Source organism: Sylvia atricapilla, chromosome 15 (assembly GCF_009819655.1).
Source record: "Sylvia atricapilla isolate bSylAtr1 chromosome 15, bSylAtr1.pri, whole genome shotgun sequence".
Taxonomy (NCBI): Eukaryota; Metazoa; Chordata; class Aves; order Passeriformes; family Sylviidae; genus Sylvia; species Sylvia atricapilla.
Genome location: NC_089154.1, coordinates 14076294 through 14103094, shown reverse-complemented (window position 1 = coordinate 14103094; position 26801 = coordinate 14076294). Strand labels below are relative to the sequence as shown.

Sequence of the window (26801 nt, the reverse complement as noted above, 5' to 3'; positions counted from 1 at the left end):
CTGTGATTGCAGAAACAAAAAGTAAGGCACTTGAACTTGATTGAAAAAGTGCTTCAGATGGAACTTGAAGCCTTTGTTTATGGATTTCATATCACATTACAGCCACTTCTGTGCACACACCTAAAATGAGAAGCTGCTCTTCTGCAGAATAAAACAGATGCTCACCTTGTTCCTTTTGAATTAAAGAGTAACAGCACAGCAGGTCTCTACAGGAGACGTATGGGAATGGCTCCTTTATTCTTTTAATTTCCTCTGATAAATTTTACATTTTATTACAACAAAAAAATACAAAGAATGTTTTGAATAAAGAAGAGTGCAGCCAGAGTTCTTTTCAAGGCTTCCTCCTCCGCACGTTTCCAGACTTCAGAGGATGTAACATAATTTCAAGAACCTTCAGCTCTTGTTGAGTGATGACCTAAAACTTGCTTTAACCCATACTTGCATCTGGTAAGGGTTAGGCATTTTAGTCGTGCTCCAAAACAGGTCAAATTGGGGTATTCACAGTTTGGAAGATATTAAACAGTTATCTTCAAAACAGCTTTTTTTGAAGAAGAACAGAACAATTTTGCTTGATGGCAGAGAGTAACTGTTTTCTTAATACACTCTCTGTAGCTTGTTCACCTGCTAGATTCTTGTTGGCATCTAGCAGAAAAGGTGCAGAAGTCACATTATTTGGAAATGGGGATCTGTTCAAACTAAATAATTACTAGTTTATGAAATAATCAAGTTAAGAAGTCAAGGCCTGATAAATCTAAGTAAACGATGTGCACGGTTCCTTGCCTCATTTAACACACTCAGGCTAAATTGGGAAGTCTGTAAAAGGCTTTGTGTGTAGGTTAGGATAATGACTAGTGTAAGGAAAAATTATTTACTCTCTGGCAAGAGGAAAATGTTTAACACCATGATTTTCACACAATGTGAAAAGAGATAATTTGGGGGTTTGGTGATTGCTGTTTTGTTGTTTTGGCTTTGTTTGGGCTTTTTAAAAAACTTACTAACTTTCCTACTTTGAAGAGTTTTGCTGTGCTGTCATCATGGATTTGTTCTCCTGGCCTATACTGGTTTGCCAAATAGTATGTCTGAAGTCAAGTTGTTTGGATTCAAGAAGGATCAGAACAGTACAAGACTATGCAATGAATAAGTAAAATAGCAAACATTTAAAATGGTGTTTAGTTAAGAAATAGTGAAAATCATGAGGTCATTTTAATTCCTCTGTGCCCTATGGTAATATGGTACTTGACACTTAGATTCTTACTAAGTGCTTTTTAAAGTTTTACTGCTGTGACTCAAATAAACCTTTTAAACTGGATAGCAGCAGAGATGCAATATGTTGCAATACAGCATCCAGAACCCTTTTTTAAAGGCCAAGTCCCTCTCATGTCCCCTCCCAATCAAAGAACAGACACTGTGCAGATATCAGATGCTTTCCAGAGCAAACACTCTGAAACTTGGATATAAAAATAGAGGCATTTGTATCTTTAGCCTGCCACCATCAACTGACAGGAGCCCAGGACAGTGCTGCAGTGCCCAGGGAGGACATGGTAAATCTGCTGTTTGGTGGAGCAGTCATCAGGAGCTGCTCCTGTGTGTGGCTGCAAGACAGAGGGATCAGACCCACTGTTCACTTTTGCTGGGTTATGGGGAGGCAGCTGTAGTTGCCTCTTGGCTGCTGATGGTTGGGAACACAGCAGAATGTCTAAATGAAACACAAAGATAAAATGGAAATTTATTACAAACTAATCATAAGTAAAAGCGAGAGAGCTTTGTTCAGGCAGACTGGCAGCTTGGGAACTGCTATCCCAGAAATACAAAAGAACCAGGACATAGAGTTGCAAAATGTGTACCAAATTAAATCCTTCGTGGTGCAGTCTCACAGAAAAAATGGGAAAGGTACAGGAAGAAATGAAACAGAAAGAGGTACCTGTTGGACTTAATTAGAATGCAAGTCTTGGAATTAATTTGGAAGAAAAAGGATGCTTACTCATAGGAATATAAAGAAGGGGCTTTTATAAAAGGAACATTGTACTAGGTGATCTAATTGCTTTTGTAAACAGTGGAAATGCAACTGATGTCATCTGGCTGGATATATTAGTGGTTGATATTAAACATTAGGAAAATGAGGATGGAGATTACCAGAAATGAGACAGAAAGAGGGAAGTCCTGGGCTGAAGGGAAGCTGGTACCAGTGCTCTGTGGGAGTTGATTTGGGACATTCTGGTTTCATGTTACCGTTAACAAGCTTCACATAACAATGGGTCACTGAACAAAAGTAGGAAGGCACAGTCAACACACAGTTGGATTGTTATCATGCTAAAAGAACTGGTTGATTTGGGGTTTTGGGGAGAAATGCAATTCCAGTAGAATGAACAGTTCTTGGAAAGGAAAGTACACAATGCCCCTACTTCCCATGACAAAGAAATGTGGAAACCTGAGGACTCTTGACTCAAGAGAAGACTGGGGAGGAGGAGAGCTGGGGTTCAGCAGTGGGTCAGGGAGCTGCTGAGGACATCCTCTGTAAAACTGTCAGAAGAGCTGATTCCAGTAGGAGGTGAATGCCACTGAAAAGATGCAGTGAGACCCTACATGGAATATCTTCTACATTTTCAGTTACTTATATCCAAGAGAGACTAATGGAAACGGTTAGCACAGTTACCTGTAACAGGTAAAGATAATCAGATAATGAACAATCTGTTTGTCAGAAACGAGTAAAAATTTCTTGTGTATCTGGAAACACAAGGACTGAGATCTGTTTATGCAGAGTTTGCATTCCATCAGGGGGATATTCACCACACAAGGAAATAATTTTCTTTAAGACTTAAAATCACAAACCAATTTTGGCACAATAAAAATTGGTATGACAAATTTTAGATGAGCAAAGTTTGGGTTTGCACTTCTGTTGGCATAAGATACAGAAGAAATGCACCTCCTGGCACAGTCAGAGGTGAGGTTCTGTGAAAATACCATAAGAAGGGTGAAAATACATCTGCTGTCCTTGTTGCATGATCATTCTGAAACAAGAAGTTTGTTTGCCTGTATTGAAGTTTGACCTTTACGAAAGCAATGCTTTTCTGACACTTGTTTGGGTGGTAAGATTCTCCATGTATACACAAAAATCTGACTCCACAGACAAAAAATACTGAAGGCCTCAGTTTCATAGTAATAAAGCAGTGTTTTCTTAGCTAACTAAGAATCAAAGTAAGAAACCATTTTATTTTATTTGCTGTATTTGAAGTGTGCCAAAATGTGCCCTTATAGAATACCTGTACACATGTACAGGAATTCTGTTTTCACCATTTCTCCGAAAAATATTTTGTGAATTTGCCATGATAATAAGTTGTCTTAACTTTTTAACATTTTTCCAGTTACTCAGGTGGTCGATGTTTTTAATGTTTCTCTTTTTCCTTATATTTTTTTAATACTAGTATCCACCTTTAACCTCTCCAGTTCCTGAATTCCTCAAAACTCCCTCTACAATCGACCAGCACGTGACTCGTTCCACTGCTGCCAGCACCCTGACCACAACCACTGTATCTGCAGCAAAGCCTGGGCCAACCTTAGTGAAGGTGGGTCCCTGAACTGTCACCTGTGTCCCACACACACTGCTGGGCTTCATGGAAAACTACCCAAGGAACCTTTCAGTGCCTGTGGCTAAGAACAGCTGCTGCTGTTCAGGGGAGCACTCTGGGCTGGTCACTCTAAGCTTTTGTGTGCTAAGGTCAGCCAGTAACCCTTGTAGGGACCAGCTCGTTATTCCAAGAGGTCCTTACAGTACAGCTGACCAAAGTTTTCAGGCAGAAATGTGCATTACATTGCTATGGAAATTCTTAAGAAATAAGGACAATAGTTTTTGCAATACAGAGTTTCACTTTCTATTTCTGTCTGTCTCCTAATCTAGTTCTGTATGGAGGATAGTTGAGTAGAAAGGGAGTCAGTGCATTCTTAGTCTACTTGTAATCAAAGTGGTGAGCAGCACTGCTCCTTTTCCACAACCATTTTCTTAGTTGGTTTAATGTATAAGCAGAATCATTGTGAGGGAGAAGTTACTGCATCCTTGTTAGAATATCAGAAGAACACATTCTCTTTTCTGCACTGACTTTGCCAGCAGCATTGAAAACACTTTCAAATACAATTAGAAAGGGATTTTTTTTAGATGTCCATAATGTTTCATTTCAGTAACTTCACTGTCTTCAGCAGTGTTAATGGATATATGCACGTAGACTTCTACTTACCTGCAGGAAATTAACTCAGTTGAATGTACGAGGACGACTCTGGCTGTTAATTTCTGATATAAATTTGGCTATATCCTTTGCAATCACTGGATTGGTACCAGCTTACTTAATGCAGGACTTTAATGACAAATGCAGATGTACCCTAAAGAGGCTATCAGTGTAGTCAACATGCACAGATCAACACAGTATTTCTGCTTTGATACCTTCTGTAAGATTAGGTAATTGCCTTCAATTTTTCCCTCAAAATAATTTCAAAGCTTGTAAGGCCAGAGAGTGTTATCACTTGAGCGGGTATTGCTAATGGAGATATTGCTGCCTGTATTTTATAGGAATGTCTGTCCATGCCTTTTGTCTAGACCTCAGAGGTACCTCAGATGTTTACAGATGGAATTTACAGTTCTGCCTTTTATTTCCACAAACCATTAGTGGCTTTGAACTTACCTGCTTAAGAAGAATTCCTCTTTGCAATGACAAGTCATGACTAGCAGAATCCCTTAGCTGTGCCACTTTTAAAAAACCATTCACAAGCTGTGATTGGATGGCCCTGACTTGTGCAGGGGATAAGCCAGCTGGAGTATGCTGGTTCATTTGGGGGTGTTTTCAAGGACAATTGTTTTCAGCAGCTCTCTACAGTAAAAGTGCTCTGGTATGCTGCATCTCTGAGCCATGCAGAACTGCTTTAAGTGACATCTGCTGTGGTTTTGTTTCAATCTTTTCCATCCATAAACAGCAAAGCCATCCAAAGAACCCAAATGATAAACATCGGAGCAAGAAATGTAAAGAACCTAAGCCAAGGGTGAAAAAATTGAAGTATCATCAATATATTCCACCTGATCAGAAAGGTGAGAAAAATGAGCCACAGATGGACTCCAACTATGCTCGTCTGCTACAACAGCAGCAACTGTTTTTGCAGCTGCAGATCCTGAGCCAACAGCAACAACACTACAACTACCAGACAATTCTACCTGCACCACTGAAGTATGTGAAGCATTGTTTGTGTCCTTTACAGAAAAACATATACATCACTTATAGGCTTAGGGCTTTAGAGGTAAATGTGGTTTGCAAACATTAAAGAGACAGGTTGGAACCCAAGAAAACTTTAAATGGCATTGTGCATCACTGGGGGTATTATTTGCCTTATTTAACAAGGTGATGAGGTTGTTCTCTCGTTAAAATAATTCTGATGTCTGATAAGCCTTGAAGTGGTCCTAATTACTTTTATGTGAGGTGGAAACAGAACATCTTACCTGTCAGATACACTTTTTCTGACCAAATGCATCTTTGAAACTCAAGAGCATTTGTGCAAACTCTTAAGTTTTAACACCATTTTCACTCAAATGTGACACAGGCAGGCAGAGGAGGAGAGAGGCTTGCAGACCATGTCTTTAACAAAGACATACGCTCTTTTTGTGGGTTTATTTTTTTTACATCAAATTCACAAACCACAGTTTTTTGTGGTTTCCAAGTAAGATGTAACAGTCATTTTAAATTTGAAAACATCTGTCTGTTGTTTATAGCCTCATCTGTAATGCTTATATGAGTCCCTCATTAGTACTGGTCTTTAGCACTTCTAACAGTGAGAAGTACACTCACTGATTTATAGGTGGAAGCAGTCAGAAAAATAAATGTTTCAAGAGCTGTCAGTACCCCATAACAAAACTAGAAGTTGACTATCTGCAGAGTTTCCTTCTCATCATCTAAGGCCAGTCTTTTCCTAGAAGTGCTTAAAGTGTAACATGCCACAGTCACACAACCCTAAATTCAAATTGACTTTCAGCTGTTTTTTTAAAATGAGTTTTCACTGAGTTCTTTTTCTTCAGCAAGTGAGGCTAGGAAAGTTAAAGCTACCATCTGTGGTTGTATTTATAATTACCATGTAGCCTAACATTTGGACTGGCGATGTTTCTGCCTGCTTGCCCACGCTTCTTATGTTCTATTTAGTGACATTTCAGAAACATTTCTTCATAAATCAGCTGAACGAAATAAAAGAGCTGACTTGTGGTACCTAGTGTAAATGGTGGCATTTTTAATTTTTTACAATTACTTCGGAATTTTTATATGAGATTCTTGAGTACAGTGGATAAAAATGCATCATCGTCAAAGTGACCTGCTTTATGTCAGCCCTTATGTCTATGGAAGGGGTGATACACACAGTTCAGTTCATTGGGGGTTGGTTATTGATACCAGACAGAAAACTTAACTAATTGCCCTGGCTGGTGATTAATTTGTGTAAACTGAGTTTGCAGTCCATTGTGTTCTTCAGGGATACCATGACAATAATCAAAACTATGAAAGCATAAATTGGATGCTTAACTGCAAAACCAAAACAAAATAGCATCATACTACTCTGTTTTCTAGTCTGCTTTGTTTTACTGAAAATACTTAACAGTAATGTGTTAGGTTAAGCATGGATTGGTAAAAAAAGTTAATTTGTTCATTAGCTTCACAGACATGAGATTCAGAATCACAGCCTCTTGATGGAAAACATAATATATTTGACATTGACATTCTTGTCCCTCTTTTTCCTGTTACCTAAAGGCCACTGAATGACAAACAGAGCAACAATGGGAATTCACCACTGAATAGTCTGAACAACAGTACACCAACATCAGCTGCCAGCTCACCAAGACAGAACAGTAATGTTCCTAGCAGGAAACCAGGTCCTCTACCTTCAAGCTTGGATGATTTGAAGGTAAAAGGGGAATTTTTTCATTCCTGTGAATTACTGTAGTTCATAACTTGTGAACTGTTACTGTGGAGAATATGGCTGACAATTTGTACCCATGAAAAGTGTCCTTTCTTCCTAACTGGTTAGAATAAGATTGTCAGAGTTTTCATACACAGCTCTCCTGGACTGAAATGTTTGATTCCTCATATGCCTGTATTCCAGAAATGACATTTCTTTCCCAAGGAATCAGAAGAGGAATTTTAGACACATTGCATAGGTCACTCACCATGACACCTTGGGTGAACCGTGAGGTTCACTTCATGTGAAGTTTCAGCTCAAGCAGATTTAAACACTGGAGCAGTAATTTCCTCATGACAATTTCAGTGTATCAGTGAAGAGATTTAGTTAAGCAATACAAATTCAAAGATGCCCTAATAAAAACATATTCCAAGAGGTCACTGCTATAAATAGAAAGACTGTAAAAGAGAGAAGAGATCTTCTTACCAGAGGTTCAACACATCATTTGAAAATGAACACTAAATTCTGAAGTTTCTTGAGGGTATTACAAACTGTGTAGTCTGTTCAGTTTGCACTGTGAGGGCACTGCACAGGATCTTCCTTCTGAAATACTTTAGCAGGAATAAAGACTCTGAGGGATGAATCTGAAGCAGCTTGTGGGGGTTTAGGATTCAGCAGCTGCAGGAATGTGCCAAACCTCAGTGGCAGGGTAGGGACATCTAGTGGGCAATTAATTCCTTTCTCTCTGCCTTTACCAAGGTTGGTGAGGGGCAGGAGGGAGGATTTTTTTTTAGATTTGAAGGGCTAAAAAGAAGAAATTTCAGAAGATCAGATTCTCAAGACAGTAATGGATTGTTCTAAGTTAAAGCCCATCTTTTAATAGAAGTAAGTTTATAACATGCAGTTCCAACAACATGCTTGAAATAAGTTGTCCAATCTTTATATTTTTAACTAACAACTTGTAAAGATATTTAAGTTAATACCTGAAATTGTGCAGTTCATAAAGCTGTTCACTTACCTATTTCTGCCCAGTTTCTTGGTATTCCTGCTGATGTGTAACACTAAGATAAACCTTCCTTGCAGACCTGCTGGTGGTGGTTTTACCACTGTATCACTAAATCTGTTCTGATTTAGAGTTCAGAAATGAATTGTTCAGAAAGAGAAAAACTAGAACACACTTTCAAGTGTAGAGAGTACCAGACTGGAGGAAACAGCTGATACTTATTGGCTAGGGAGTTATTTAGCATAAAATTGCTGTGGGTTTTGGATATGTAAATTGTATTGCTGTGACTTCATCGTTTCCAAATCATAAATACCTCCAACTTAAATTCTGGGCTGTGTGAGTACTGAAATACTACTGAGGTCACTACCTTTTGTTCTATTAGAGGTAGCTCTAACATGTAGAGAGCCCCAACTCTGCAGTTAGCTGTGCTGCATGTGACAATAAACAGAAGCCATTCTTTGTGACTGCTTTTCTTTAACTGAGATTTTGAAGCACGGAATTAATTTACACTCAACACATTTGACTTTACTTTGTCTGTGAGCTTATTGGAAAAAACTGAGAATTTTTCTGTCAGAAAGTAATTTTGACTGCTTATACTGTCTATTTAAAAGAAACCCAGATGGCACGTAGAGGCCATCTAATTAGCAAGAGAGCCTTTTGTCTTTGATGGGTCTGTTGAATGATCACCTGACCTGATACAGTTTCTCAGAAACAGATCTGTCTGTCCTGCTGTAACAAAGGGGCTCAGCGTGCTGCTGCTGTTCACTGCCTTTATCTGCACTGCTGCCATTGTCTGCTGGTTTGCTTCAGATGTTTTTAGCTCACAACTGGAGCTGTAGGTGCATTTTTCCATGTTGAATATTTATGAAAAAACATCATCAGTTTGCTGCTATTCACTGTACAACTGAACACTGCTAAGATTTTGGCCACTTAAACACTCTGAAGTAAGTAGGAAGTCATGGAAATGTTTTCATAGAGAATGCATGCTGTCAGAACCCAGAGGTGTAATAACTAGCAAATAAGCTAATGAAAATAATTTTCGTTATTAAGATGTAATAAGAATGCATATCAGTCAATTTTAATATTTTCCTTTTTTACTACAGTGTTTTGTTTTATTTTATTTCAGGTAGCAGAACTTAAAATGGAGTTGAAGCTGAGGGGATTACCAGTGTCTGGAACAAAAACAGATCTTATTGAGCGTCTGAAAACCTACCAAGATCTTAACAACAATGGAGTAGCCACAAGTACCTCTGTGACAGTGCCCACTTCCAGTGGGGCCACAGGTAACACTGGGGAAGTGACTGTGGCATTTCCTGTGGCAACACTAAATAAACCAGTGGCTAATACAATATCCAGCTTCCCTCCAGAAAAAACATCTACTGCATCTGGCAGCAAAGCAGTAAAATCTGAAAACATCAGCTCTCCCTTGCCTGTCTCTCCCTCCCCTTCGGAACAGTCGAGTCTAAGCACAGATGATACCAGTATGGCAGACACGTTCCCAGAAATGACCATGATGTCCCCGTCCCAGTTCCTGAGCACTTCACCACTGAGAGCAAATGCTAACGAGGAGAATCAGAATCCCCGCACTGGAAACATCTCAACCATGGAGTTTGATGTAGCAGAAAAGGACCGCAAGCTTCAAGAAAAAGAAAAACAGATTGAAGAGCTCAAAAGAAAACTGGAACAAGAGCAAAAACTTGTGGAAGTATTGAAAATGCAACTCGAGGTTGAAAAAAGGGGACAACAGCAACAATCTCAGACTTTCGGTAACTCAGCTGCTTTGGAACAGAAGCAGTTCAGTGCTGCTGTCAAAGATGAAACTGCTCCTGCTGACTGCACGAGTACAAGTCAATCTGTACCTGTAGCCAGCCATTCCTTAGGACAGTCAGTGTACACTGCTGGCCAGAACCCAGTTGCCAAAAAGGCGGTTGTTATCAAGCAGGAGATACCTGTGGCCAAAGCTGAAGCTCAGAATGCCATTTCTCAGTTTTATGTTAGTCCACAGAGGCAGCCACAAACTGCAGTTGTTGCCCAGCCTCAGGCTTTATTAACGACCCAAGGCACTGCCCAGCTGCTCCTCCCACTCTCCATCCAGGGAGCCAATGCTGCTACGGCAGTGCAGTTACCAGTTGGAAATATCAAGCTGCAGGTAAGGCTGTTTGTATTTCTTCATCATGCAACCTGCCATGGCAGTGTTTCATAATTTAGTGTAAATAGGTAAATGTGCTGCTTGTAAGATTAACTTAAAAATCAGGCTTAGCCTGTTTCTGATTAAGGAAAGCAGTAGAAAAGCTTGAGCCAATCTTGTAATGCCTGCTTCTAATACTTGTTTCTTTGCAACTTTTGTTCCCAGATGCTCTTTCCTGAAAAGCAATTGTCTTACCATGTACTGCCTCCATGCAGAATTTGATTTATAGAAGCCTATACCAACATTTTGTTAACTGCAAATTCTAATAGAGAGCTACAGTCTCAGTACATTATTTTGAGATAGCCCTGTTGGCAAAACATACATGAACTACCTCGTGTGGTGGTGCTTCAGTATGTTTAAAAATGTGAATGCCAGGGTGTAGAACTCTCCTGTGGACTTAGTAAAAGAAACCATGGTTATGCAAATATTATTTCTAGGCTGATTACAGACAAAAGACAGGCTGATTACAGCATAAACCAAGACAGGCTGTAAATACAGAGGTATAAGAGTAATCTGACCAAGCTGAATCAGTGTAACCTGTTGGTCTGAGGTAGAATTAAGCAGTAATGCCCAGTGGCATAGTTGGAATTTCCCCTGCCACCCATCATGGCAGCAAAGTATTCTTCAGCTGCAGTGTGTCCCTGGCTGTTGTGCATGCTGTGGTAGCTGCAAGCCTGTGCAGCAGCACATCCAGCAATCTTTATGAGGGGTGGAAAATCCAGGGGAGCACGGGCCCCAGTCTGCAGTGCAAGAACTGTTCCTAGGAGCTGTACACCCAGCTCTCCACCCAAATCGTTCTAAAACCCTGCTGGAATTCTCTAACATCCTTAAGCAGCTTGTCCTGGTATTTTGCTTCACCGATACTGTAAAAAGTTTTCCACTCCCACTTAATTTTTTTTTTTTCATGAGGTTGGACACATTTCTTGCCTTTCACTGGCCATTAAAAATTTCTGTGATCTTAAAAGCAACCTTTTTCTTGCATCACCAGTTTTGTCTTTTGGTTACTCAAGGCAGTTCTTACAGTCCTTTCTTACTGATTTATGTTCCCTCTGCCTCCTGTTATTTTCATCACTATCTGCTGGGCTCTCTCCAGTTTGTCTTTGTCTTGAACTCTGTTGCAAAATAAACATCACCTTTTAGCTGGGAACTCCCCAGTACCAAACACAGTAACAGTTTGGTTTCCTGTACAGTTCACACTCATCCCTACCAGAATACATTTTACTGCGATTCTGCATAAGATGTGCAATAGGTTTTTACATGATGTAACTTACTGTGAGATACAAATAATGCAAATATTTTATCTTCATCCTTTAGGCTCAATCCCAAGCTGGAATACAGACCCCATCACAAATACCTGCTCCTATTTCTTCCTCTGGCCTGGTGCAGACAGCACCTCAGATGCATACTCCACAATCAAAACAAAACACCAGCATGCAGCACGCACTTGGTCAGACCCAACCAATCAGAAAGGTTTGTGGATAGCAATAAGCATGTAGAGAAATAGTTGTATAATCTAGGCAGTGCTTTCAGAATCTCTATGGGTTATATACAAATGATCAAGTCACCTAATATCTGTACCATGTTTTTCTGTGTGATACAGTAGGCTTGTAACTCCATTTCTTTCCAAAAATTTTAGTCTGTGCAGGGCTTGATTTTTCAATTGCAAATAAATACATTGTCTAAAGACTTTTTACCTTAATGGTACACTTAGGGCATGACTCTTACTACATCCTTCCTCACACCTGGAACAAGTGGTGTGTACCAGGTAGATTCCAGTCAGCTCCTCTTATTTGCCCCTGGCTCTAAATGGGAGATTCTCATAGGCAGTTCTTGAGAGAAATCTTTTACCTATGACTTCAGAGATATATTCTTTTATAGAAGTTAATTCTGGTTTCTGTACTTTCCTTGTTGATTTCATCCCTCTTTATGAAGAAAGCTATGGACTCAGATCCTGAGGATGGTAATTCCAGTGACCAAACCCTACCAATACCTCCTCCTAAGGAATGCAGGGTATGATTCAGAGAAATCCTTCTCTTCCTCTCTACCAAAACCAATCAGCTCTGTAATGTCCCATTCCAAGAGATTACCCTCAGCACTGGATGTACTGTTGTGACTGACACTCCAGTCATGTTCATACAGGAACAGATATCAATCCTTCAGCACCAGTCATCACAAAAAAAAGGTTTTCTCCTCCTCTGAGCCTCTCCCAGGCTGATCTCTACTATTAAGAATGTGGAGATTAGTTTTGGACCTTTACTGCATCCTTATCAGCATTGCTGTTTTCTGTAGGGCTCCTATTACTTAGGGGAGCAAGGCTTTTCAGCCTGCTCCTAGGGACAGATAATTCAGAAACAACTTAAATTCCAAGATGAAGAGGGTAGTTTTTACAGTACATTATGTAACTTTTATATTTCAGCCTTCAAAGTTCTTATTTCAGTTTACAAAAGTGCATCATGAAGCCCATGTTCTGCTGTGATTTGGGGATTGTACCTGAGCAGTGTCACCTTACCTGCCTCTGCCTGGGCTCTTGTTCCAGATCAGAACCTACCTTAGAAAACGTATGATTGTGCTTTGCCATTCTCCAGAGAGGTGGCTAATAAAGGGGGACACAGCTAAAGGAGCATCAGTACCCTTCAGACTGCTTGTTCAATCTGTTTAATTTCATGGACATTCAGGTTTTCCTCCAGAAGTCAAAACTGGATGACATACATCCAAAAAGCAGATTTCATGCAGGTTCTCTGGGAGTTGGTGAGGGGCTAATCTTAACCCTGTTAATTCAACAGGTCCTACAGAGAAATTTTCAGTCATTCTGAGACATGTACTTGTGCCAGAACTGGCAGTTTGCTGCCATTGCTGCATCCAAGTTCCTTGAAATCTCTGCAGGACATAAGCAAGATCTATATCCTCGAGTTCTCCCTGCTGTTCAATTGGTTGTCATGAAATCCAGAGTTCTAGCAGAGTTTGCAGCCTGCCACTGCACTGGTTTTTACATCAAAATGAAAATATCGATGTGATACAACACATCAGGACACCCCTAATGCATTCAGCATTAGATCTACCTCTCTCCATGACCTAAGATCTCTCCCCTTTGTCATAAAGGTATTTGGGAGTGATACTGAATTTAAACAGCCTTATGTGCTGATGCATTCATAGCTCCTCTTCATCTCCCTTTAACTTGAAAGTATGAGAAGCAGGACACTGCTGGGAATCATTTGCAATGAGTATGTGGACTAGCAGCTGAAGGAATAAAAAGTTTAATATGCTAATAATCAAACTTACAGTTGATACCTGTGTTCATCAGTTTTATCTTTTGCCTCTCCCTCAGTCCTCATAGACACCTGTAGTTACTTAAAAAAAAATTAGAATTATGTGGCACAGACAAACTGTTCTGTCTTAAAAGCAGCAGGAGAGAGCAAGTGTACAGGTACAGTTAGTATCAGGTCAGAAATAAGCTCATGTTAGTGACTGTCCACTAGGTGGGGGAATCATGGGTTTGCTATTGAACTGTTCCATACACTTTCCTCATGCTTCCTGGTAAACTGCAGGAAAATGGTTTTAGTAATAAGTGATGAATGAAAGTATGCCAGAGCACAAAGCTTTTTTCAGAGACTAACTCTTCTGAACCTAGAAATTATTCCACTGAGAGGAAAAATCAGAATAAATAACATTCACTTAATAGGGAATTTAAACAAGCAGGTATTTTAGAAAAAAAGGTCTTATATTCATTAATGTAATTTATCCGACGTTACCTTTTCTTAAAAATAAATATCCCACAATCTACAGCTGATCTGTTAATCCTTTTCAGGTTTTTCCACCTGCCACATCAAATGCAGTGTTTTCCTATCAGACTGCTCCAGTTTCAACACCTTCACAATCTTTTATTAATAAAACATCAAACTCTAACATTCACCCTGGTGGTAATCAGGTTGTCTCTGTGCAGAATGGACCTGCTGCTCCCAACAAGGTAAGGATATCCCAACAATCTTCTGTAAAGTTCAGGTTTATATTATTAATCTTATAGAACATGAGACTATTTACAAATGGCAGTTCACTCAAGGAAGAATGTTTTGAAGATTTTACTAATGCATATATGTGAGAAGGGGAGAAAGAAACTTACTTTAGCCCTCTGATTATGCTAATACATAGATTGAGGTGACAAAATAGAATATTCTGTAGAGCTTGATACGTCCTGAATTCCCTAAATCACAGTATTTAGTCATTGTTTTGTTCTTTCATGCAGCCTGGGTCTCCATCTCAAGCCCAGCCTTACATTGTCCAGCAGCCCCTCTTCAACAACACAGTGTCCAAGACTAAAGATCCTCCTCGTTACGAAGAGGCCATCAAACAGACGCGCAACGTTCAGCCATCAGCCCGTGAGGTACTTGTTCTCCTCAGGCTGGTAAAAGCAGGGCTTTCCTCTGCAACTACCAAAAACATTGCTTGGTTTAGGGGCTTCTTGGGTTTGGGGTTTTTTTTTTCAGGTTTTTTTTGGTGTCAAGATTTTCTAACACACCCTGTTACTAGTTCCATAACTGTGTTCAGCTACAGGATTCCTGTTTCATTATTCTTTTATTACAGCAGCATATATGTAAAAAAGTCTTACAGTCCCTAGTTAGTGATACATCTAATTGGGATAATGCTGCTACTGCTGCTAACAGTAACTAGCCTTCAGATGATTTGTTTTGAGAATGTTTGATAGCCAAACCTCACACTTAAGGGAGGAAATAGGTTTGTATTTTCCAGAGTGAGTAGACTTGAGGAGAATGTGTGTGAATGTGTCTGTACACACAGGCAAACATGAGCACAGGTGCTTGCTTGAAAAGAGTCTGTATTGAGTGATCTTGGTGAATAATCCTGTGTAGTGCTTTGCCAGTTCACCTTGGGAAAAGCTCCTTTGTGTCAGAGGAGATTTGTAAACAAAACGAATGAGTATCCCTAATTTTGTGCCTTTCAGAACTATCCCCAAAGATAAAACCTTGTAGCCCCCAGTGTTGGTTGGGTGTTGGTGGTGGCAGATCTCAGGCACAGCTCTGGGTGTCTGATGCCCTTTCCTGTGTCCTTGGCATGTGCAGGACACCCTCACAGTGAGGGCACACGGGTTGCCTTGGGGCACTCTGTCTCTACCAGTCAGCCAGGGGCTCCCCACTTCATCTCCTGATTACAAATAATTCCCTGGAGTATAAGCAATGGTTTAAAACACTTCTTCAGACCTTCATCAAAGTCTCCACTTTTTCTAGACTTGTTTTTGAATGAGTGGGTTTGTGGGGGTGTTCATTACCTTTTGCTTAAGGTTCAGTTATTTAGGCTGTTTAAAACAGAGATACGCAGTTTCTATTTAAAAATAAAAGAACATCTACAAACTGGAGGAAAAAAAAAAACAAAAACAAGCTATCTCTGAGAGACAGTAGAGCAGGGTTTGGAAGCCCAAAGTGCTGCAGTTATTATACCCTGGTAGAAAATGGGGTCAGTAACTCTCCTGATGCCTGGCTTCCTGCACCTCTCTCCTAGGTTGCCTTCATGAAGTCTTTGTCATGCTTTTCACCTATTCCTTTGTACACAGAGATCGCAAACGTCTCTCCAAAGTATCTGTTTTCTAGATAGACAATTTCATATTCAGCATTTTAGCCTTTATCATAGGTTAGTACTTACAAACTGTTGAGAGAAACTAGGAATGATGAGCACAGGAAAATATACCACATGAAAGAGAATAACCCTGTTCTCCTGTCCTACAGATTTCCAGTGCACACAGTCAGCAGATGGATGATCTTTTTGATATTCTCATCAAGAGCGGAGGTAAGCTCACTGACAGCTGTGTGATGTAGAGGTAATAAAAACTCGCTGCTATAATCAAATGAGAATTCTTTTAGGAACAGGAGTTCGAAGCTATCCAGCCTGAATGAAGCTAAATTGCTGAAAGTTTGCTTAGTTCCTTATTAAAGAAAACATTTAGCAAAAGACATACAGTCAACCTGCTGGGGAGCTTCAATGCTTGCAAATCAGCTCAGGCAGACCTTAATCAATAATCTCTACAGCATTCAAATGATTAAAATAACACCTTAGGTTAGCACAGACATACTTTATCAAAATTGGAAAAGTTGAACAAGTCCATAACATTGAATTTATACAAAGAATAGAAAAAGGTAAGAGTTAAAGCATGTTGGTAGTAAAATTCCATTAAATGTAACCATGTGTTATCAACTATAACCATCAAAGATACATTACTGGGAAAGTGTGCATGAACTACATAGAGACATGAATGAATAAGAACTTCATGTCAGTTAAAATAAGGGAGCTATCAAAAAGGCACTGAAATAACTGAAGTAATAAACAGAGTAGCTCAGCAATAAAAGGAGGAGGCTTTCAGCCATAATTAGGCTTAGTAGACTAAGGAGCCATTACAGTCCTGGGAAATGTTGTGGTGCCAAGTGATTCAGTTAGTGGAATGGTAACTGCTGTCATATAAGGATTTTGACAGCACTGAATGCCAGGGCAGGGGTTTTACTAATGTACTTCAGGAGAGTGAGAAGGATGTGGGTTTTTGCTTGGAAAACCAGCACAAAATATATTGTCAGGTATGTTTTTGCTGCTGGGAACATCACTTGTGCTAGAGGATTTATTTGCATATTTATCTGCCTTATTTTTGGGCTTCACTAACATCCAAGAATAAATAGGAATTTATGCTTTATTTCCCTTTTATGTTACTGCCACTATCTTACATGGAACTTCTTGACAGAAGTGTAGCTTTAGATTCTAGAATTGGGAATAAATGCTTCTTAATCACATCAGTTCATCTCGTGGACTCTTAATTAACCAATGTAAACAGTGCTAAACAGGGATGAAACTGAAAATTGGTTTGGGTACTCTTCTCTAGACACGGAAATGTGTTGGTTCCATAATTGCTCCAATTAATGAGAAGAACTATAAACATGAAGGAGGTTAAGGTAACATCTAGAAATACATTCCTTTTTTCATCAATACTCACGCTAATTGGCTGAGCCATCACTGAAAGCAGAATTCTGGGACTTTTTTTAAAAAATACTCTGTTGCTCACGGAGGACTTGGCAGTATGTAAGTGTGAGTGGAGCAGCAAAGTGACTGTTACTGCACTTAATTCTCTGTGGATGCATCCCAGAGTGGGCAAAGAAGGGCTGGAAGCTGTAAGCATGAGGATATCATGTCATTATCGTTTTGATTTCAACAGTGAGGTTCTTTCCTTGCAGAGATCTCCCTTCCAATCAAAGAAGAGCCATCTCCCCTGTGTAAGCTGAGGCCGGTGACTGCCAACATCACGACCATGCCGGTGAACACCGCGATCTCCCGTCCGCCTCCGCAGGTGCAAATGGCCCCTCCTCCTGTGCCCCTAGAACCAACCACCAGCCTGGCTGTCAGTCTGGAAAACCAACTTGAAGCCCTCTTGGATGGAACTTTACCAGCAGGTAATGAAATTCCCCAGCTGACAAGCAGTAATGAAGACAGAGAATCATTTTCTTTAATTGAAGACCTCCAGAATGATCTGCTTAATCACTCCAGCATTTTAGATCACTCTCATTCGCCCATGGAAACATCTGACCCACAATTTACTACTAATACTCCTTGTTTGTCTCTCGACCTTCCCGATACAAATTTGGACAATATGGAATGGCTGGACATTACAATGCCCAGCTCCTCATCTGGACTCACCCCTCTCAGTTCTGCTGCCCCCAGCGTGTTTTCCACTGACTTTCTAGATCCACAAGATCTACAGTTGCACTGGGATTAAGCTATAGCCAATGAGAACATGACCTGCAAGTCTCTTTACAGCAGAGGTCCATTATTACACCATTCTGATTGCAGTTGACATAAATTAAGACAGTAATGTTTGGAAGAACAAATGCTTGAAGCTAATTCCTTATTGATTTTCAAGTTTACAACAGTGAATCACTTCATGCACCTATCAGTAATGCAGATCAGGGCCCTCTGAAAGCTGTATTTCACAAGTCAAGAAAGGATGATTGTACTTCGTGATTAAAAGTACCCCAAGGTAAATGTTTCACAACTATTTAAGAAAGGAGTTAGGTGTCTGACTTTGTAATGCTGAAATGAGCAACACAACACGACTAAACCAAGTGAGCAAATGTCTGGGGGAGGGGAGGTGTCACTGCACTCCATTGTTCCTGTGGAAAGCCTGAGCCAGGTTCAGAACTAATTGGGAGGGCAAAGGCAAATAGAAGCACTGGCTGGTTCAGTGAAATTTCATATATCTAGTCTCTTAATTTGTTCAAGTTGTTTTTATATTTTGCTTTTGTGGATTTTAAAACACTTCCCCCCATTCTGTAATCCTGAGGGAGGAATTTAACTGCATCCAAAGGGATATTAGGTGTAACTGCAAGAAATCCACTGTAGCTATGCCAGGTAATATTGAGAACACTGAATTTTCTATAGCAATGCTCTGGATTTAATAGCTAGGTTTTAATGTGTATATCAGACAGTTATTTGTATACTCTTTTAACTTTATATAGCTTATTTTTGTGAACAGAGGGGAACACAGTGGTCTTCAAACAAGAGATTACTATAATGGAAGTAAATATCCTGTTTTGCTTTGTGTTTGAGGATATTTGTAGATCATTGAATCCAGTATCTCAGCATATTAGAAAAGTCTGAGGAAGCAGAAAAGTTTAATTAGTAGTGGTGTACACTACAATCCTGCAAGCATCTATGCAAGAAAGTCCCAATGCCCTCAGTAAAAGATGTTTGTAGGATGAGATCAAGTTGCTGGGGACAGTACTGACAGGACAACCATCACTTCTTAATGAATATTTTGTTGAACAGCTTTGTCTGCCCCTACATAACACCAGAGAAGCCAACAGAGAAGCTGCTCAGTGAGAATCCTGAACACCAGGATCACAATGTACTGTTGATAAGAAGGCATATTGCATATCTGAAACAGAGAATAGCAAAAATTAAGCTCTTACCTCACAGCACAGCACAGCACCTGAATATGGTTTTTTGTTTTAAAACCCTCAGTTGTTGTTTTCAGAGTCCAATATGAAAGCAGTTAGAAAAACAAACAAAAACTTTAAGTAGAACTAAGATACTTTGACATTCTATGGTTGTCTCTCAGGTAATAGCTGTTAAATGTTGCCATAGATGACGGAGGCTGATAATCAAAGACAAAATTGGAGTTTCCTATTAGGGAATGCCTAAATTAAGATAAAAGGAAACACTTTGTGTTTCCTGAAATAGGGAAATATTGTATGTTTTCTAGTCTGAAAACTGATCTCATTGCATGGTCATTTCCTCACCAAGGTTCAAAAATAAAGTTTTGTAGGACTGAGTAGAAAATGCCCAGAAGCTTTTGCCTACTTCTTAGATAAATGATATATATCAAAGGAATACTGAAAACAGTAAGTAGCTGTTATCCACTTAGCCACCTTCATTACATTTTTTCAGAAACAAAAACACAACACAATCGTGTTAACATCAACCAAATACTTTTGTCAGAAAATGTTATGGAATTATCTGAAATTTTGCATCTCCAGATATAACACAGTCTGGTTTACTGACACCACAGAATTCTGTTGGCTTCAGATAAAATAATGGATTACATCCTTGATCCAGGGCTTGAACTGATACCATATGTTTGCATCATATCAATTCCAGCACTTTAAATCATTATGTATCTTCACTGGTTTTACTGGCCGAGAATTACTGTAATATGAAACTAAGTACAAGGAAACAATCTTTGGAGATTGTCACTTCACACAGTTGAAAGACATAATTCCTTATTCCTTCTTGCTGTGCCTCCAATACTTGAGTACAATATTACATGTGGACTGTTTGCCTTAAGCTTTGATGGTATAGGACTTTTCAATAACAGTGAACTCTTAACATTCAACTTTTTGCATTCCTGTTCACCATCCTGTCTTGGGAGCTAATACTCTGAGATACAAAGTGCCCTCGGCTGTTGTGAGAATAAGAATTAAGGACTCTTGGTCTGATAGGAACAACTCTGAATGAAATTTAGTGTTCTGCAGTACTGTCAGTTTATTATGTGTGATACACCAGACATCATACAGTATACGTGTGGTTAGAGTTATCCCTTTTTGACCCTGCCTCCTGATTAAATGAGAGGCAAGTAAATTAATTTTTAGAGGACAAATTAACCTAGAGCAACTGTACTGTCATTTTTGATATGCATGTAAATAGAGCTTGAAACTGGCAAAGTCATCTTGCTACAAAATTACCCTTATTGGCAGTGTAGAATGTTAATTAATCCATAGGAATCTTTGTGCAGAAATAAACCCAAACAGTTGAGCTGTCTTGTTATCAGTACGGTATAGCTTTCTGCTCTGAACGTCTATTTGAGAAAAAAATAAATAAAAAATTAAGGGATCATTTTAGTTTCTCAAGTACAAATATTCTAGTGTAGGGAATGTGTGATTACTTTTCTGTACGTTTCAGAATTGTGTATTAAACCTTATATAAAATGGTTTGCTTTAGACTTTGTTCTGAAATGTGATATGTTTGCCATAGCTGTATATGCCTGTTTATGGCAGAAATAGGTTTTGCTTAGACTTTTGTGTGTGCATGTTTTACATGAAAATTTTTGTAGCACAAATACATCTTAGAAATTTAATCCTGACTGGGCAGTTTGACTGCACAGAAGTGAATCTTTCTCATTAAGAGAACAGTTGCAAAGGAATGCACCGGCACTAAATTTGCCATTTAATGGCTGCAGTATACTAACAGAACGCATCCTATCAAATGTGGTGTTAGTGGGTCCTTCAAAGTCATTAGGAATACCTTTTAATCAGTGTGAGAAATCAAAAGTTGGTTGTTTACACATCTAGACAGAGAGGACAAGTTTTACAAGGCTCATATTACTCGAGAGGAGTCACATCCTGTGTTCAGTAGAGAAATGGAATTTGTTACGCACTTTTAGTGCCATTCAGCATCAGTTACAGCCAGGAAGTTTACAGGCAAAATTTTGTTTAACATTAGAAATAGTTAAAAAAGCATTGCCATCTTCTCTCTGACAATAAAATTAATTTATGGCACTTGTTCTCTACAGAAATCTGGAGTGTAATCCAGCAATGTGGGCTTGCAGACCTGCAGAATCAGAACTTTAAAAAGCTGAGGCCACAGCTTTTAGAAATAATCACTACTTACTATTGACACATTTCCCAGGTATTTCTAAATTCACCAACAGGAGTCATGTTCAGAGAAGATGAAGGTCCAGACAGAAGTGTCAATATTAAACTCTTCTGTTACAGAATCTCAAACATTCAGATGCCCAAAAGTGGCACTGTAATCAGAACCCAAGCACAAGCTGCTGAACTCTATTTTCAAGGCAGAGAAACTGCAATTACAGGATACATTGAACTGGAAGGGTATTATGTAATCAAAACACAGGAAAGCTCACTGATGTAAACACTTATTATTTGGATGGCATCTTAAGTGTGTTATAAACTTAAAGCAAACTCTATTAAAACTGGAAAAAAAAATCTTCCACTTATCTCTGGTAAATGTTCTGTTGAAACTCTTTGTATATTGTGGTCTATGAAATGACCTTTTGGTGACTTCTAGACCATAATACCCCAGAAGGTATTTCATGTGACATCCATGGAATTGAGTTACATACAGTATCTACATGGCCAATAAAGAGCATCCATTAAAAGTTGAAATAATCTCAAATATTACTATTATACCAGTTTGCTAGGAATAAAGTGCAAAAAAGAGACACCTACATCATTCTGTAGTGTCCAATACTGAATATAAAGTGTTTTTAAGTTAAAAGTGCATAAATGTATTTGTAGAAATCTAGCCAAAAAAAAAGCCATTCTAGCTATGAGAGCAAATTCTCAAAAAAAAGCAGAGAATGGTTAATAACTATATAATCACACTATTTTTATAAAAATATACAGCTCAGATATTCAAAAGACAGCCTAAAATAAATTATAATAATATAAAAATTTAAATAGGAACCAAAGCATTGCCATTTATATTGCCAAAGGAGGCACTTTGTATTTTAAAACATAGGAAATGAAATCCCCAGAAGTGTTATCCATACTTTTTTTAAAATTAAGGATGTAGATATTTTCAAAGCTGTTTTTGATGTTTAACAGTACATATTTGTTTTTGTTGTTTGAGAAATTTGTAGTAAGTAATAGCACAGGCTTTTTTTTCCAGATAGGATCTTCTTCACAGTCCGGCTTGCAGTAGAAATAACGCTAACCCTGGTGGGTGTTTCCCTTCTTCTTTTCATAGTCATAATTATGTCTTAGCATCTCATTTTGTGAAAGGAAGAAGATAAACACCTGTCTCTGGGGCCCTCTTCATTTAAGCACTACTTTACTAAATGCAAATGATGGCAATCAGGGCGTCAGTTTATGTATTGCCTTTCTAGAAGAAACCATGATGCCTTTGTATTTGCTGTTTGCACCCCTGAAATCAATTCCATATGTTTGAATGCCATATGTTTTGCACATTGTACTGTATATATGTAATGCATACTGTATTTTTATATGTGTACTACATTTATCAAATATTTTGTACATAGTGGCAATATTGTAGCTACTGAGGAAATGTTTGATATTTCAGCATTTTTGCTAAGTGTCTCAAATAAAAAAGGAAAACTGTTCGTTTGTCCATGGTTACTACTTCAAAGTGAAAATATCCTTCTGACTTTTGTGAGTCTGAAACACTGGGCCTATGTTCTCAGTACCTTTCCCACAAAAAGGAGTAAGAATGAACCTGCACTTAGACAAACTCCAAAAGAATTATTGTTTGTCTTCAAAATCAAACCAAATTCTGTAGGAACAGAGACTTCCTGAACCCTCAGAGTTTAAGTTTGGAATTCTTTTTTTTTTTTTTTTTAGCATTTTTTTAGCAATTTTTGGACCCTTTTTTTAGCAATTTTTTAATATATAGTCATTTACTCATAGAGTGGCCTGGATTGGAAGGGACCATAAAGCTCATCTTGTTCCCTGCCATGGGCAAGGACCCCTCCACCATCCCAGACTGCCCCAAGCCTCATCCAGCCTGGCCCTGGACACTGCCAGGGCTGGGGCAGCCACAGCTTCTCTGGGTCACTCACTCCAGGATCTCAGCACCCTCACAGGAAAGAACTTCCTCCTAATACCCAAACAACAATACTAAATTTAATTCTAAACCTACTGTCTTTCATTTTGAAGACTTTCCCCCTTGTCCTCTCACTACAAACCTTCTGCACTTTAATAAATGACTTTACCAAATTCTTCCAAGGTTTTCAAGATGTGTTGGGTTATGAGATTTTGTATTTTTGATTTGGATTCTGCTCAGCTTCCAGAACACCTGAATGCATTTTTTCAGGAGAATGAGCTATGAGCTGTTTGCACAAGCTTTTTTTTAAGGATGAAGCTGTTTCATTTAAACATTAAGTGTTGTACTTCCCCTTGTGAAGGCAGTCCTGTACTAATCACCCATCCTTTCCTCTTTAAAGTCTGTTCTACACTGGTGCCATCAGAACTTGGCCAAATATTAAAACCCCTGTAAAGTAGTGCGTAAAACTGAATAAAGTAAGAATTACTAATTACTAGTAATCACTTTAAATCTCATGAAATATCTTTTCTCTATGAACTTTAACCATTATAAAAGTTTGTAGGCTATATGTGCCACAAACTTACAGATATCACACACCAAACACAAATATTGCAACTTTTAAAACAAGTGCAGCACTTTTTGACCATGTATTTGTGCATTACAGAAATTACAGCTGGAGTATAACAGAGAAGGCATTTGTTTAGGTGCCAGCTGGCAGTCTGGGGAGTTTTACAATGACAAAGAATACACATAACCCTCCCTCATAAGCTGTCTTCATATTACTATTTGATGTAAACACAAAACAAGGCTTGATAAAACTCGAGATTTTGCTGAGTGAACTTCTTCCACAGGCTAAACCCTTATTTTCAGTAAAACCTCAGTTTCTTCAAACATGTTCTGCAGATGGCCATCAGCAGATTTGTCTTTACTCTGTACCATATTCAGTGCCATTTGCTCCTGCTTATTGGCTTGTTGTTTGTGGTACAGATGTTGCTAGAGGGGACATATTTCTTAGAGCATTTGTACTGCCTCAAGTAGGAGGTGTTTCTTTGATGGCAAAGAAGTCACACAGGTTTCCCCACACCCCAGGGTGCAGTCTGCAACCTTGCCAAGATATTCCTAATGCAAAATCAAAGTAACAAGTTACAGCTTCTGAGAGCCAACAGCCAGAGCTTGGGTTTTTTTCCTTCAAGTGTTTATCCATAAATGTAACAAGTAACTCTGAGATAAATACTTCCCTTCATGTAAAAATAGTACCTGAAATTGCGTCTCCAGTCTTGTCTGCAGAAAAAGGACTTGAGGGCCACTCTGCCTTTTGCTGTGTCCTTCTTGAACCCCTGCAAGACAAGTGCTGTGGATTAGAAGTTAAAATAGTGAACAGAAACATTCTTTCACACAGCTAAGACAAAGTCAAAGCTCAATAACTGCAACTGAGGAGCATTCCAGCTTCTCAGCATCCCATTGCAAGTCTTTATAAAATTCAGTTGCACCAAATCCACAGAAATAGGATTGTTCCCCGTTATCTCAGAAGGGTCAGGGGATGTGCTAAAAGGTCAAGAAACAGACACCAAAGCCATTACCATTAAGTATTATTGATGCCAAGCAAATAGAGCTATTAAAATGTAGTGTATTTGAAGACATAAAACACACATGAATTCCACCAACAATTCAAACAGCCCCCACACTCACCACAGAATTACCTCTCAGCTCACAAGGATCCAAACCCGTTAATCAACACAGATGTGATGTGAGCTGCACAGGAACTGTGATGACAAGTTACAACTGGCAGAAAGGGCACATAAAAGAGCGTATTTTGTCATAAGCAAGTAGGCCAGAAATCAAAATCACCAATCAAACGTGATGGATTGAAACTGAACTCCGTGCTGCTGCCAGCTTGGTAATACTGAGAGTAACTCCTTCAGCCAGGGAGGTTCGTGGCTCTCTGAGGTCACCCCGTCACAAATGTCACAGGTGTGAGGCTTGGGGCAGGCACCTTCCAGCCCTACACACCATCACACCTGGAAATGCTGCAGGGATTACACCCACACGGCAAAAGCAGAATACAACAGTGCCATTATCACCTCCCAGCTTTCCACAGTCGGGATGAGGGCATGGGGTGAACAAGACCAGCAGATATCGGACTGGCCAGGCCAGCAGTTCTGCCCATAGGGACCGAAAAATCAGCTCACTTTTGGGACAAAAATGAGCTTTTCCAAGGTAGCAGCAAACACACTGAACAAGGGCTGACTCTGCAGTAAGGTAATTTAAATTAAACACTTCCCACTGCAGGTCAAGCTAATTCCAACCTGTTTAAACACAGGCAGGCATAGAGCTATCACAGACAAATGTAACAAATGATAACTTGGAAAGAACTCATTTTTTTTTCATACAGTCAAGGCATCAAGCATGATTTTTCATGACGAGAGTTCAAAGAACATCCCAAAAGGATACTTCAGTATTTCCCTGCACTCTCCCTCTGAAGATCTCTTCCAAGCCAAGGTATTTTGGTTCTGTATAAACCTTTTAATGCACCTGCATTACAGCACTACCAAATCAGTAACTCTGACCTCAGCCTTTACAATGGTACCTCTGTAATACATTTACATGCTTCTTCCACAAGGAAACCAAAACCACGCCTAAACGAATATAAAACTTGGGTATCAAGCAACAGTTTCATGGAGAATTTAAACACATCTCCAAAACAAACATTAAATGAAAATTAAAAGCTTTCTTTTCAGGCCACACTTGTAAAAATCTAGGAGACCCAGTCTAGAAAATATCTAGAAAGTATCTTTTCTGCGTTTCACAACACGGAGTTTTCTGAGGGAACAGCTACCAGGCAAGGAAGTGTATTTAACTCAGTATTTACCACTTAATTATCCCAACGTTTTGCATCCTTTCTTCTCTTCTGGGAGGAGGAAAGCTTTAACGCCGCTTTTCCCCTCCTCTGGAAGCCGTCCCGGCCGCTGAGGAGCAGCCCCTCGGGAGCCGTCCGTGGGCACCGCACCCTCACAGCCCGGGCCCGGCGCGGCCAGAGCGCGCTGCCCTCAGCACGCCTCCAGAGCCGAGGGGCGGCTCCTGGCAGCTGCCGGAGCGGGACAGAGAGGGGGACAGAGAGGGGGACAGAGAGGGGGACGAAGGCAGAGCGAGGCCGGGAGCGGAGGTGGCACTTCGGGTCCCTCCGTTCCGCCCGCTCGGCCGCCGCGCCCTCAGCGCCTCAGCCCCTCAGCCGCCCAGCCCTCAGTGCCTCAGTGCCCTCAGCGCCTCAGCGCCCTCAGCCCCTCAGTGCCCTCAGTGCCCTCAGCCCCTCAGTGCCCTCAGCGGCCTCAGGCCCTCAGCCCCTCAGCCCCTCAGCGCCTCAGCCCCCTCAGTGCCCTCAGCCCCCTCAGTGCCCTCAGCCCCTCAGTGCCCCCAGCGCCCTCAGCGCCTCAGTCCCTCAGCCCCTCAGCGCCTCAGCGCCTCAGCCCTCTCACCGCCCTCAGCCCCCTCAGTGCCCTCAGCCCTCTCACCGCCCTCAGCCCCTCACCGCCCTCAGTCCCGCCGGGCGGCGGCGCAGGCGCGCGCGGGGGCGGGGCGTGGGCGGGCCGCGGGAATGGCGCCGGCGATAGAAGGGCGTCAGGGGAAGCTCTTAACGCA

At 40.1% G+C, this 26801-nt stretch overlaps 1 protein-coding gene and 1 long non-coding RNA gene across 4 annotated transcripts in view; one reads left to right on the top strand and one right to left on the bottom strand.

Annotated features, from left to right (window-relative positions):
• The window catches only part of MRTFB (myocardin related transcription factor B), a 65376-nt gene extending 42651 nt beyond the window's left edge, over window positions 1-22725 (top strand). For 2 of the 3 annotated variants that reach the window (XM_066330261.1, XM_066330263.1), the window contains 9 exons: window positions 3423-3563; window positions 4960-5207; window positions 6768-6921; window positions 9045-10067; window positions 11421-11576; window positions 13912-14070; window positions 14347-14484; window positions 15839-15899; window positions 17327-22725. In XM_066330261.1, the coding sequence (XP_066186358.1) occupies window positions 3423-3563; window positions 4960-5207; window positions 6768-6921; window positions 9045-10067; window positions 11421-11576; window positions 13912-14070; window positions 14347-14484; window positions 15839-15899; window positions 17327-17865 (2619 nt within the window). In that variant the 3' untranslated portion in view covers window positions 17866-22725. The remainder of the gene's footprint in view (window positions 1-3422; window positions 3564-4959; window positions 5208-6767; window positions 6922-9044; window positions 10068-11420; window positions 11577-13911; window positions 14071-14346; window positions 14485-15838; window positions 15900-17326) is intronic. The other variant, XM_066330264.1, reaches the window with a different exon arrangement.
• On the bottom strand, window positions 954-8137 carry LOC136368186 (uncharacterized). The gene is made up of 3 exons (XR_010744790.1): window positions 7934-8137; window positions 7184-7518; window positions 954-1696 (listed from the first exon to the last, which is right to left on the bottom strand). It is a non-coding gene; the product is annotated as an uncharacterized lncRNA (long non-coding RNA).
• Window positions 22726-26801: the final 4076 nt, after the last annotated feature.